Source organism: Manihot esculenta, chromosome 3, assembly GCF_001659605.2.
Source record: "Manihot esculenta cultivar AM560-2 chromosome 3, M.esculenta_v8, whole genome shotgun sequence".
Classification (NCBI taxonomy): domain Eukaryota; kingdom Viridiplantae; phylum Streptophyta; class Magnoliopsida; order Malpighiales; family Euphorbiaceae; genus Manihot; species Manihot esculenta.
The window spans coordinates 22,295,771-22,308,036 of NC_035163.2; the positions used below are offsets into that span (position 1 = coordinate 22,295,771).

The 12,266-nt window shown below is 27.9% G+C and overlaps 1 protein-coding gene across 3 annotated transcripts; it reads right to left on the minus strand.

Annotated features, from left to right (window-relative positions):
- Positions 1-5,093: 5,093 nt before the first annotated feature.
- LOC110610285 (protein GRAVITROPIC IN THE LIGHT 1) lies at positions 5,094-11,499 on the minus strand. Of its 3 annotated transcripts, XM_021750138.2 has the most exons (3): positions 11,268-11,499; positions 10,679-10,796; positions 5,094-6,969 (listed from the first exon to the last, which is right to left on the minus strand). In XM_021750138.2, exon 3 carries the CDS (start codon positions 6,967-6,969, stop codon positions 5,572-5,574), a length of 1,398 nt encoding a protein of 465 aa, XP_021605830.1. In that variant the 5' UTR covers positions 10,679-10,796; positions 11,268-11,499; the 3' UTR covers positions 5,094-5,571. The 3 variants fall into 3 exon arrangements, with proteins under 3 accessions (XP_021605830.1, XP_021605831.1, XP_043811366.1); XM_021750139.2 differs by lacking the exons at positions 10,679-10,796; positions 11,268-11,499 and adding an exon at positions 8,892-9,381; XM_043955431.1 differs by lacking the exons at positions 10,679-10,796; positions 11,268-11,499 and adding an exon at positions 7,133-7,651.
- Between the last annotated feature and the right edge of the window lie 767 nt (positions 11,500-12,266).

Here is a 12,266-nt window from a genome sequence, read left to right on the forward strand (position 1 = left end):
CAGATAATGAGCCCAGAACTGAAGCTGAACCTCAAAGCAGCCGAAAGAAAGATAATACGCAACTAGAAAGATTGTCCAAGCTAGGGGAAGAGACGCATCACAGAGGTCCCGGTGTCACTTTCACTCTTTCGAAACGGCTATCCAGAAACCTACATATCTCAGTTTAAATTAAGATACCTAAGTCCCGCAATCCGAGTTGAAGCTAAGATCCAAGTCCCGCAATCCCAAATTAGTATTCAAAAAATAAATTCTTAGCTTATCTGCTCAGTTGCCAGAGAAAAAAAATAATTAAAAGGTCATATTTATCTTAAATGAATGTTAAAAATATTAAATTTTATTGTTTTATCTAAATTTATTTTTTAAATTATTATTAAAAAATTAAATAAAATTATATTTATCATAAATTGAAAGTGCGAGTTATACTCTATTCAATTTATTTAGCTACTTATTAAAAATTATTGGAAATTAAAAATACTCTATTCAATTTATTTAGCTACTTATTAAAAATTATTAGAAATTAAAAGTGTGAGATATATTATATTCACTTGATTTTATTTAGATATATTCGATATTTTAATAATAATTCAGTGTATAAGGTATATTTATCTATTTATTTAATTTTTATTAATTTGTGATTTCATATACAATTATTTTTGTGAAACAATAGTGATAGTGTATAATTTTTCATGGAAAAGAAAAGGACCGGTATAGTATTGGGAAAGATCGATCTTCTCTTCTTCTAAGGGACAAACAAAAGGCAATAAGTGGCAAAATACTAAATGATATGACCCTCATACTATACTTGGATAAATTGAAGGTGTAAAATGAAAAATTAAATTTATTTTTCTTTAACAAAAATAAAAATATAATTTTCAATTTTACAAGAATTCCTTAATAATAATAATAATAATAATAATAATAATAATAATATTTTTGACTCGTTTAAGATTTATTTTTTTTAAATGATAATTGAGAGAATAAAATTTGAAATCTCTCAGACTTATTCAAATGCATCTACCACCAGACTTAATATGTGAGTATAAGATTTAATTATCTTTAAATCGTGTATTTGATATAAAAGAAATAAAAAATAAGAATGAAAAATAAAAAAATATTTCGCTTAGAAAAATAATTTAGAAAAATATCTTATGGGACTCACAAGCAACTTTCTTTTCAATAAATAAATGAAATTATTTTTTTATCTTTTTAATAATTTATTTTAATAATAAATAAAAAAGTTAAAATAGATATTGTACTATTTCAAAATGCACTTTTCTATTTTATTTTCCTTTTCAATATCTAAATAAAGAAAGGTGTCATTCAATTTTATTTTTATTTTTATTTTTATTTTTTTTATCAAAGTTCAAATATGCCCTTAAATTTTTTAGGAAATTTCAAATAAGCCAATTTTAAGATTTTAGTCCAAAATAAACCATAATTTTTTAGTCAAGTTCAAATTTATCCCGCTTAAATAAAATATTATTTTTTAATAATATAATTTTTTTAATTTTTGAATTATAAAAACTGTTTGTTATTTTATTAAATTAAAAATTAAAAATAAATAAAATTCAAAATAAGAACACTAGAATACCACCCAGATCAATTTCTTCTATCATATTCTCCATCTTTTCCCTTTATCTTCAAAAGTTTAATCCCACTTCAAGCAGAACACACAACTTCCTAATTAGAGAAAAACTAAAAACTCTAAATCAAAACGACAAATTGGAAAACAAAACTCCAACCAAAATATTAAGAAGCAAAAGAACAAAACCCTAATACCTAAAGTCAAGAATACAGTAAGACCTCTATCCATATTATTTTTTTATTAAATAATAATTTTTATATTTTTAATATCAATTTTTTCTTTTTAATATAATTAATTTCGAAAGACTTAAACTTCATTATCAAAATGAAAGATAGTTATGGGCTACGTTTTAGTAGAGTAGAAATAACATTAAATAACCAATAATTTCAAATTTGACTCATTATTTTGTTTCTCCTTTTAAACTTGTGGTATAATTTATCTATGGAATAGAGTTTTAATTAAATGTATATGCATGATAAAAGAAAAAGACGAGATTGTCCAGATGAGAAGATTGTCTCTTTTAATCAAGAAATGATGACGGTGATGAGACATGGAGGTGGGATCTTCAAAATATTTATGCTGGTTGATCTTGCAGCAGATTATTTATTTGGAGAGATGGGTTTAATTTCTTATGTGTAAGAAGGATGAGAAAATGATGAGTGATGGTGAATTTACTGCCTTCTAGAGAAGGCTATTGCTCTCATTATTGATTCAACTCCATAAATAGCATTGAAGATGTGCTGTGATTATCATTGTTAAAGGAAAAAACACCTGAGTAGAAGGTAATTTTTTTTTGAAATTTTGATAAATTATAATTTTATAGTTTGAAAATAAATTTGAACTGAAACATACATTATCAAATTCAGAGCAAAATTAACGTTTTTAGTATTAAACATTGCTTTCGTTCTTAGTTAATATATAATATTTTTAAAAAAATTTATGTTACTTTTTTTCAAATTGCTTGAGTGCGAATTTAAACTTTTATCCATTTTCTTCTCTCTTCAAAAATCTTCCTTGGTCTAAAGGCGACAATATTCTAATATCCACGTCATCTTCTGGGACCCAAGCTGTTTCCTTTAGCAATTTTTTAACACAAACCCCGACAGCAAGCTTCAATTATTTTCTTCTTGTTCCATTTCTTTACACGAGGCTTTCAATTTTATACTACCCCCCCCCTTTTTTTTTCTTTCGTGGTCTCCTTTATTAAAGCTTCGTTTTTTTTTTTAAATAAACATATTATTCTAGAAAATTTCATTATCTTATGTTTTATTATTAAAACGAGAACATTTTTAATATTTTAATTAATTTATTTACAAACATTTTTAATTATATCTCTAATAATAATATCAAGCAAATGCTAAATAATTTTAAATATCTATATCTCTTTATATTATAAAGTTTATCTTGCGATTTTTCTTTTGATGTTGTTTTAAATTTGATTTAAAGTATTTTATGTAATTAGTCTCATCAATAAATGTGAAAGCTTAATAAAATTAACAAAATTATATAATATAATTTTTAATTTTTTTTTATCAATACACGGCATATTGCATTTCTTCGGGACCTATTAATATATACAAATATAATATAAACATACACTGACCCTCTAATGCCAACTAAATTTATAATTTAAAAGAAAATAAAATCAATTCATAAATTAAAACCGAAATAAATTAATTTATCATTAATATTCACACAAATCAACATAATTATAAAAAAAGTAAAGATTACCCACAAATTTTATATCGCAGTTAATTATTTATTTATCATCTGACGCTAAAATCTAGAATAAAGCTTGTAATAAGATAAAGCAATACAAAAATCATCACAATGCAACCACATAAAAAGATAAATAAAAAAAAAGCATGTCGTAGTAAAGATCACCGACATAAACTAAGAAAATCTACCAACATTATCGACTTAAGAGAAGAGCGTGAACTACTGAATGTATCAATGTAATTCTAAAATATCAACGATCATAAATATGAAATTTTTCCTGAAGTCACCGACAAAACTCTTAAAGGACGGATCAATAAAATGCAATTTCTGGTATATTAACGCTAAAGAATTAATCAAAAAACAAATAAAATAAATAAAAACACTCACATTCAATCTTTACAAAAAAAACAAGAGAGACAACAGTATCAAAATAGAACTAAACATGTTTTTTTATCTAAAAGTAAGAAAAAATGAAAAAAATCAACAAAGCAAAACAAAGTCAAAGAAATCAAGAAATAATGAACAAGAAACTCAATCCTGCGTCAATCTAGAGCCAATTCGCTGTCGCTTTCTTTCTCCCTTTTATCTTCTCCATTTCTTCTTCTCTCTTCTAAGCAACCAGTTGATAATGCCAAATTCTGAAGCTGTACAAAACCATAAGTGCTACATCTACATAGCTTAGCACTAGACATAACTAAACCTCCAAAATAAGTATAATAAAGTAATTTATAGAAATATTTACCATAAAAGTATTTTTTTATTTAAATGAATGCCATTTATTTGTTAAATTTAATAAAAAAAATATATTTATCATCAAATTTTTATTAAAAAGTATTAATATTATATAAAAATATATAAAAAAAATTAAAAAATAATTACTATTTGATTTATGTATTTATTATTGAGACTCTGTTTATTTATAAAAAATAATTTTAAAAAATATTTTTCATAAAAATATTTTCTATAAAAAATATGTAATGTGAAAAATATTTTTTAATAAAATAATTTATTTTTTATTATTTAATTTTAATTTAAAAAATAAAATTTATTAAAAAATTTATATATAAAGATATTAATAAAAATTTCAAAATATAAAAAATGATTTGCTCTTTCTAAAAAAGAAAAATTATTTTTTAAAAAATGACATACCTTTTCTTTTAATAAAAAATATATTTTATGTTAATTAAATTTTTTTATTATTTTAAATGTTAAAAATATAAAAATATTTTTTAAAAAAATATTTTTCATGAAACAATTATATTTCAATCTCTTAATTTTAAAAAATATATAAAAAATATATTTATAATTATAAAAATTAATTCATTAATTTTAATCATTAAATATTAAAAAATCTAAAATATACTTCATACGAGCACCAATTAACCTTTTATAAAAAGGAGAATTAATGAATAATCATTTTTAAATTTTTAAAATTTTAATAATATTTTAAAATTGATAAATTAATTAATAATTTTTTAAATAATTTAAAAATTAAATAGTAAATTTTCAAATATATAATATTATATAAAAATTGATATAATATCACAAAAGATATTTTTTATGTTCATATATAATGAAAATAAATGTAATTACAATGAAAAATGGTACAAGCTAAATGAATTTAAAATTAAATATATGAAATTTTATAATTTTTACATAGCTTTCACAATAAAATCATGCTTTACATTCATATAAATTCAAATCTAACATCTTCGCGTGATACAAAGTGCACGGAGACGACGTCGTATACAACCTTACTGGCAAAGCAATAGCATCCAAAGCTGAGATGTAGACACTCGGAATTCACACTATACACCCATTTCATTATTATTATTATTATAATGTACATAAAATTATTAAAAAAAAAAAACAAAAACATCAATAACATTGAGAAACGAGACTAAACAAATCCTTGTGTCATTCGCCTAATATTAACAAAACTGAGGTCATTCTAATAAAATTTAATCAAAGGTTGTCTTGTCCCCTACCCTACTCCAACGGTCCATTCTATTCTCCTTTTCAAAAACAAAGCCAACTAGCCAAACCCACATCTTCTCCATCATCAACTATTTTACTCATTTAAAATTAAAATTAAAATTCAAAAGCTTTGATCATGGCCTCCATATCATCCTCACCGTTGGATCTAATGTCAACGGTTTAGGTTTACCTTACATCAAGAAGCCTGGGCCCTACAGGGGACAAATCACTTGCATCCAACTGAATTCTACTCATGAGGAATCATGACTGTGGGTCCATGAGATTGATCATCATCGATTTACCTTGTGTTGGATTTGAGAGAGGTAGACTTGGCACTGTATAATAGTTTTACCAATCCTGAAGCCTGGAACTACGGTGAATGCAACTGGTGGGTCAGCTTCTGGTGCATTTTCAGACAAGAGCAGTGCATCTTCAGACACACATTCCATGTAAATCTCAGAAAACCGACATCCTCTTCGCACTTGAAAGATTGAGGCTTCTGGCTCGAAAGAAAAGGCTAAGCAATGTAGAAGCCATACTCGCTTTGCCATTTCAGCAAACGCAGCGAAGAAGCTGGTGTCAGGGAATTCACCGGACTTCACAAGGTTTCTTTGGCTTAAATTGCCGAAGAATGATGTTTCCATGTGGGGATGAATAAGTTGCAAGTACTTGGCCATGCAGAATCTTGCAAATGTTGATTTGGGATTCTCTGCAAGATATTCCTTGGCTTTGACGGATTTTAGTTCTATGAATCTTCTGAAAAAATGCTGTTGCTGATTCTTTCCCCATGTTAAAGACTGGCTTGGAACAGAGAAATTCGGCAAATGGAAAGAACTGAACATTTCCCTGCAGACAAAGGATTCAAATGCAAAGCATTTGTCGTCATCTCTCCAGTAGAAAACGTCCTGTACAATAGAATCGGCTGCAGCGTCAAGATTCCAATCAGCAGCTTTCATCTGATCAATCATCAGCTTGACAAAGCTTCGGATCGACTTGACTGTAAAGCGAACAACGGCTAGGAAATGGCTGGGACTCAGACCTGATCTGTGAAGATTTACAGGCATAGACAACTGGCCGCTCTGATTTAATCTTTTCTCGAGTAACCGGTTCAGTCTATTTGATTCCTCCAATTTTTCTCCAAGATATATGATCTCTGAGTCCTTGAGCCTCAACTCAGACTCCAACTTCTTCCCCATAATTTCATAGGTCTTTGAAAAACTCTTTTGCTCCTGAACTTCAGCCATCAGCAAAGTTGTCTCCGTAGAATGATCATCAAACTGTTTTTTTGTATAACATCTCTTCAACTCAGATAAATTCTTCAACTCGGAAACTACTAGTTGATCAGCTGCTTGGATCCCATCAACATCATACGGAGACTGAGCGTACTGTAACTGCGCATATGCTGCTTTAACAGAAGAAATACTGGCGAACAGTTTTGCAAGAAAAGCTTCCATAGCCAAACGCTTCTGAGAATCGTCATCATTGCTGATGTCGAAGGACTGACCCAGACTGATTGTGCTCTTATTGCCAATCTTATTATCATCCTTGAACTGTTCCTGGGACTTGACTTTATGCACGCCGTCAACCGGAGCAATCCCAGTTGCAGCTCGACGATGAAGAACTTTAGCTACTTTGCGTGCCAATCTACCCTTTTTTGGAGTCATGGAAGACGGTTTCACAGAATCCATCTGCAGAAAAATATTACAAGATTATGGAAATGATGATAAAAGAATCCCCTAATGAAGATTTTCAGTGATTCTAAACCAGACGATGAGAAAAGATGGGAAAACAAAGATTTAAGATGATAACAATGATGACAAGTGCTCTGAAGGAAAGAGAAAAGCAAGATACTTTGACACTTATATCAAGACCATTAATGGAGGATAGAATTTCCTTTCGTTTGTTCTTTTAAGTGTCCCCGTTTTACTTTTCATTCAAAAGAGAGAAAAGCTTCAACGCAGAGAAAAAGAAGAGGGTCAGGGACTAAATGAGAGAAGGGAAAAATAATCATAATAATAATAATAATAAAAAAAAGAACAATGAAGAAGAAGCAGCAGCCAAGTGACGATGATGAAACTTGAAAGGACAACATACTTAAAAGACAAATTTAAAATTCCTATAAGCCTGTCCAAAACGTAGCAGATTCCTCGGTTGTAATGAGAATACAAATTCTATATACAGAAAGAATCAAAGCGAAACAAAGTGTATGTGGAGGAATTAACAACTAGTTTGGTTCTACCTTACCATCTATGCGATCAAAATATCATAATCCTCTATTTGGATGTTAAAAATTAAAGAAAAATAAAAAAAAAGAATTTTAATTTTCTTTTTATTAGTTGAATAGATTTTTAGTAGAGAAGAGATACATTATGTCTTTAAAACAAAATAAAAAATATTTATTATACCCTCAAAATCCAAAAAAGAATGCCTATTAAAAATTATTTATACAAATAATATTAACTTCCTTATTTCTTTCCATTTTCTACTAATTTAGAAATAAATATTATGAATTTTTTTCCAAAGGGTTGAGGAATACAGTTTCTTTTTTATTCATTATCCAAATAAAAAAATAAAAGTTATTGTCTTTCTTCTTCTTTTTAATTTTTTTTAACCCAAACAAGGCAGAAGTGTATTAGATAGGGTAGCAACTTGGTAGCAATAATAATGTTATAAATGTAAGCAGCACTAATTGCAAGGAGAAACATGCAGTTAATTATTTAAATGCAACCTTGAAATCCTCTCCTAAAATAGCAAAATAATTAAAGCTATTACTTTACATAATTAATTTAATAGGACAATCATGTCTTCATGTGAAATCAAAAGTCAGCTTGATCAACAATGTCCTATTCAACTTCCAAACAAAAAAGAGACATAGAGAAGAGTGAGTGAGAAGCATGTCAAGAGAAGTGGATGTGCACAAGTAACATTTCTTTTCCTTAATTGAAGTTCTGCTGTAATAACATCAAGAAAGAAACTGTGGGATATTGAAAAACACATTTTCTGTTGAAAAATTGAACGCCATGGCATGTGAAATGCCTTGGACATCATTAACACCACTAAGCTTTTTTGCTAAATTTTAAATTTTCTATGTCACTTCAAGAAACAAAAGTATGTGTTGATGTTTTTATTGGTCAGCAAAAGAAAATGCGTGTATTTCATTTTTTTCATGCCCAAGAAGATAGGGAGGGAAAAACACTAATTGTTGAGACTCAAAACACAATAACCATAGGAGGATTCAGCTCAAAATTAGCGTAACGTATAGTTTTCGTCCCATAATTTTTCCGAATTATAATCATCTTAAAAGTATTAAATATTATTAAATATTAAAAAATATTTTAAATGAGTTTGTTGACTAGAAAAAATATAAAAAAACGAAAAGAATAACAAAATTAATATATTTATTTCTAAATTTATAATAAATTGAACCTTTCTCTTTTTCTTTAATTTCTCTCACCTCCCTTTTAAATTTCTTTTGTCGTAGTTGTTTTTCGGAGGCAGCCCCGATGACTTTTATTTTTTGTAGTTTTTTCTTTGTTTTCTTGGTTTTGTTCGTTTTAAGTCTCCCACGAGGAGTTTTAGAGTATCGTTTTAAGTCTCCCCGATGACTTACTTCCTCGTTTATAGTTTCTCAGGCGCGCCTCGTCTTTGAGTCTTCCACTGTCAATGCCGAGTTATTGAAAAGCATGAATTGATAGAAGCCTGAGTAATCTCCTGATCAGTGATTTTTATTTCAGGCTTTTCTATTGGCCTAATTTCGATTGGGATCTGTTTTATGTTTTCAATCTAAAAACCTTGTATTTTTGTTTCATCTAATGAAAATCTTGTATGTCGAGATTCTTAGATGAATCTGACCCACCATTGATTCAAGACACATGGATGTGAATCTCCAAAAACTCACATTCATGTGTTTTAAGTGTTCAATAAGTCTTTTTTTCTACCTAATAGTATAATAATTTTATTAGTACCATAAATTTTTTTCTATATATAAATTTATTAATATTTTTTATAATTAAAAAATAGAAAAAAAATTAACAATTTGAGGTGAATTCTACATAGCCAAACAGTGAGTTTGGACCAAATCCTCATGAGACTATAATTTTTTAATTATTCTTTTAATTTTCATTGTTGATTTAAAATTTGAAATTAATAAATTTAATTTTTTTATTTTTCTGTTAATTTTTTATTTGATGTTTAATTTTTTATTTTTGAATAAAATTAAATTTAAATATAAATAAAAATTAAATAAGTTACAAATTACCATTAAGCATGAGTGCATTAAGCTCAACAACAAGACTAGGCCATATAATTTTCGAGGGGTCCAGTGACGAATATGTGGCTCACATTCCAGTGCACGTGCATATCACGTTCGTATTTTATTTTTATAATTCTTAATGATTTAATTCATTAATTTATTTTTTAATTTCTACTTTCACAATGAATATTAAAATACAATATAAATAATTGTTACTAATAATGTATAAAAAAATAATAATAAAAATTATAGATATTAATAAAAAATTTTAATAGTATTATTTATTATTAATAATAATTATATTTTTAACAAAAATTATAATTTTATTATAAAATAATTATAGCCACAGTTCTGTAGTGGTAAGAACAACAATTAATATATTATTATCATATTGCAGCAAATTTTATATTTTTAATGGCAAAAATTTTTACCTTTAATTTTAACTTATATTATAGTGATAGGAAAGATGTAAAAAGAGAAAAAAAAAATATAAAAATAAAATTATAATTAATTACAAAATTTGATGGTTAAATAAAGTGACTTGAAATATTTAAATGTGTTAGGAAAATAAAAGTCATGAATTAAATAATCTAATTTTAGAAATATAAAGAATAAATAATTATTAGTGATAAAATATAACAATTAAATAATATTTTTTTATAAACACATTTGCCCTTTTAAATCATTATTAGTGATAAAAGCTTTTGTTTTCAAATCCTCATGCAAAATTGCAAATTTTGCTTTCACTCTTTAATTTGGTAAAAATTGAAGTCCCTTTTATAATCCAATATTTTGCTGTATTATCTTTTTTTTAGTTTATTATAAATTCAATTTCATATAGAAACGAGTATAATAATTATCAATTAAATAATTAAAGTATATATAATACATATACGTATTTATATAAAAATATTTAATTTAATTAAATATTTTCAATATATATTTTTTTTGTACAAAGAACCACCCGTTTCGCGACCTGATAATCTTTTTGGAGTGGAATTCCAGGGTAAAATTCGATTCGGAACAAGTAATTCGGGGCGCGCATACAGAATAACACAGATATTCCACAAAATTTTACCACTGTAATTCACCATGCTGGACATATATTTTCAAATTTTTACCATAAAAACAAGAAATTACCGTACCTTGAAAATGTAAAGGAAATTTCCTCAATTTCCGCTCATAGAAACGTAAATCTCAAGGAACAGAGACCGAGACGACACTGACCCAGCTATTGCCGACTTACACAAGCAGACCAAAACCCTGCAATTTACCCACAAAACAAAACACGTCGTCCATCAAAACCCATAAAACCAAGCCAATATATATATTTTTTTTAATGAAAAAGCCTCTCATAAAACTCCAGAAATGCTACAGTCTTCCTCTATTCTCAAAATAATCAAAAGAAAATACCAGAAAAACAAGATTATTTAAAGAACTGATCAAGTCCAAAACGATCAATGAACATACTCAAAACGACGATCACTAACGCTCAATCCCAGAGTCCATAAGAAAAAACAGAAAACCCACCCCTAAGTCTCTCTCTCTCTCTCTGTGTGTGCGTACAGTGACGCTATAACCAAATATAATAAGCCATTTTCCCTATCCAAAAAAGAAAAATAAAATCGAATCGAGAAAAAACTTAGAAAGCGAGCCAACAATGGAAAGGAAAACAAAAAAAAAATAAAGTAAAGAAAGTTTGTTAAGCAGTCACCAGTTACAGTTCTAACTTACCTTAGGAAGACCAAGAAGCTTCACAGCTCTTCAACGTCTGCGTTTGATTCTTTCCAAAATTAATCTAAGCTGCAAGGAACGGTTTTTCTTATAACAGAGAGCAAATTGCCATTACCATTACAAGAAGAGGAAAATAAATGCTCCCTGCAAGAGCTCATAGAGAGAGAAGAAAAGAAAAAACGAGGCTTGAAGATGGAGAAGAGGGGCGAAAGCAAAACAAGACAGAGACTAGGAAGCTGTGCGGCCATTCGGAATTAAAACGCGTATGGGTTGGGTCAGTGTCTGGTATTTTTGTTCTTAATTACCATATTACCATTACTTTTCATCAATATTTACCATTTACCCAGCGTTTTTGGACTCAAACGGGATGGGTATTTTTGGGATTTCACTGAAAAGACTGACATGCAGGAGATCTTACGTAGGTCATAGGTGGACTTGGGGAAGATGAAAGGTTTGTGTTTGGCTTTAGGAAGAGTTTTGTGTGTGAACGCTTAGACTTGAGGGAAACGTACGAGTCATTTGTATTTTGCTGTTTTCAGTATAAGTGACAAAAAAATCAACATTTTGTGGAGCCAATGAAATATGGTGATGCGTTAATATTGGGTATAAGTTTTTCTTTTCTTTTCTTTTCTTTTGAAAAATATACATTAGGATTTTGTTAGACGAAAAAAATAGGTATAAATAATGCAGGAAAGTGACATGGCTCGCACAACGGAGGTTGATTTTTTGCCATCCAATACATGAAAAGTATAATTTTTATTAGAAATTGTTTTAATCATATAGATATTGGCTTAAATTAAAAGTGTGTGAAAACAGTAACCAACTTTCTTCTTTACAATTGCATGAATAAAATTTGCCTAGCATAAGCAGGTATCTGGAAGCATATCGTTTGAATGAACGAAATATAAACAGTAAACAAAGTCATCGACTGGCGGAGTAGCGATCCACACGGAATTCAGTGTAGATGAATTGTCTTTTCGCTCTTTTAAAACCGGTACC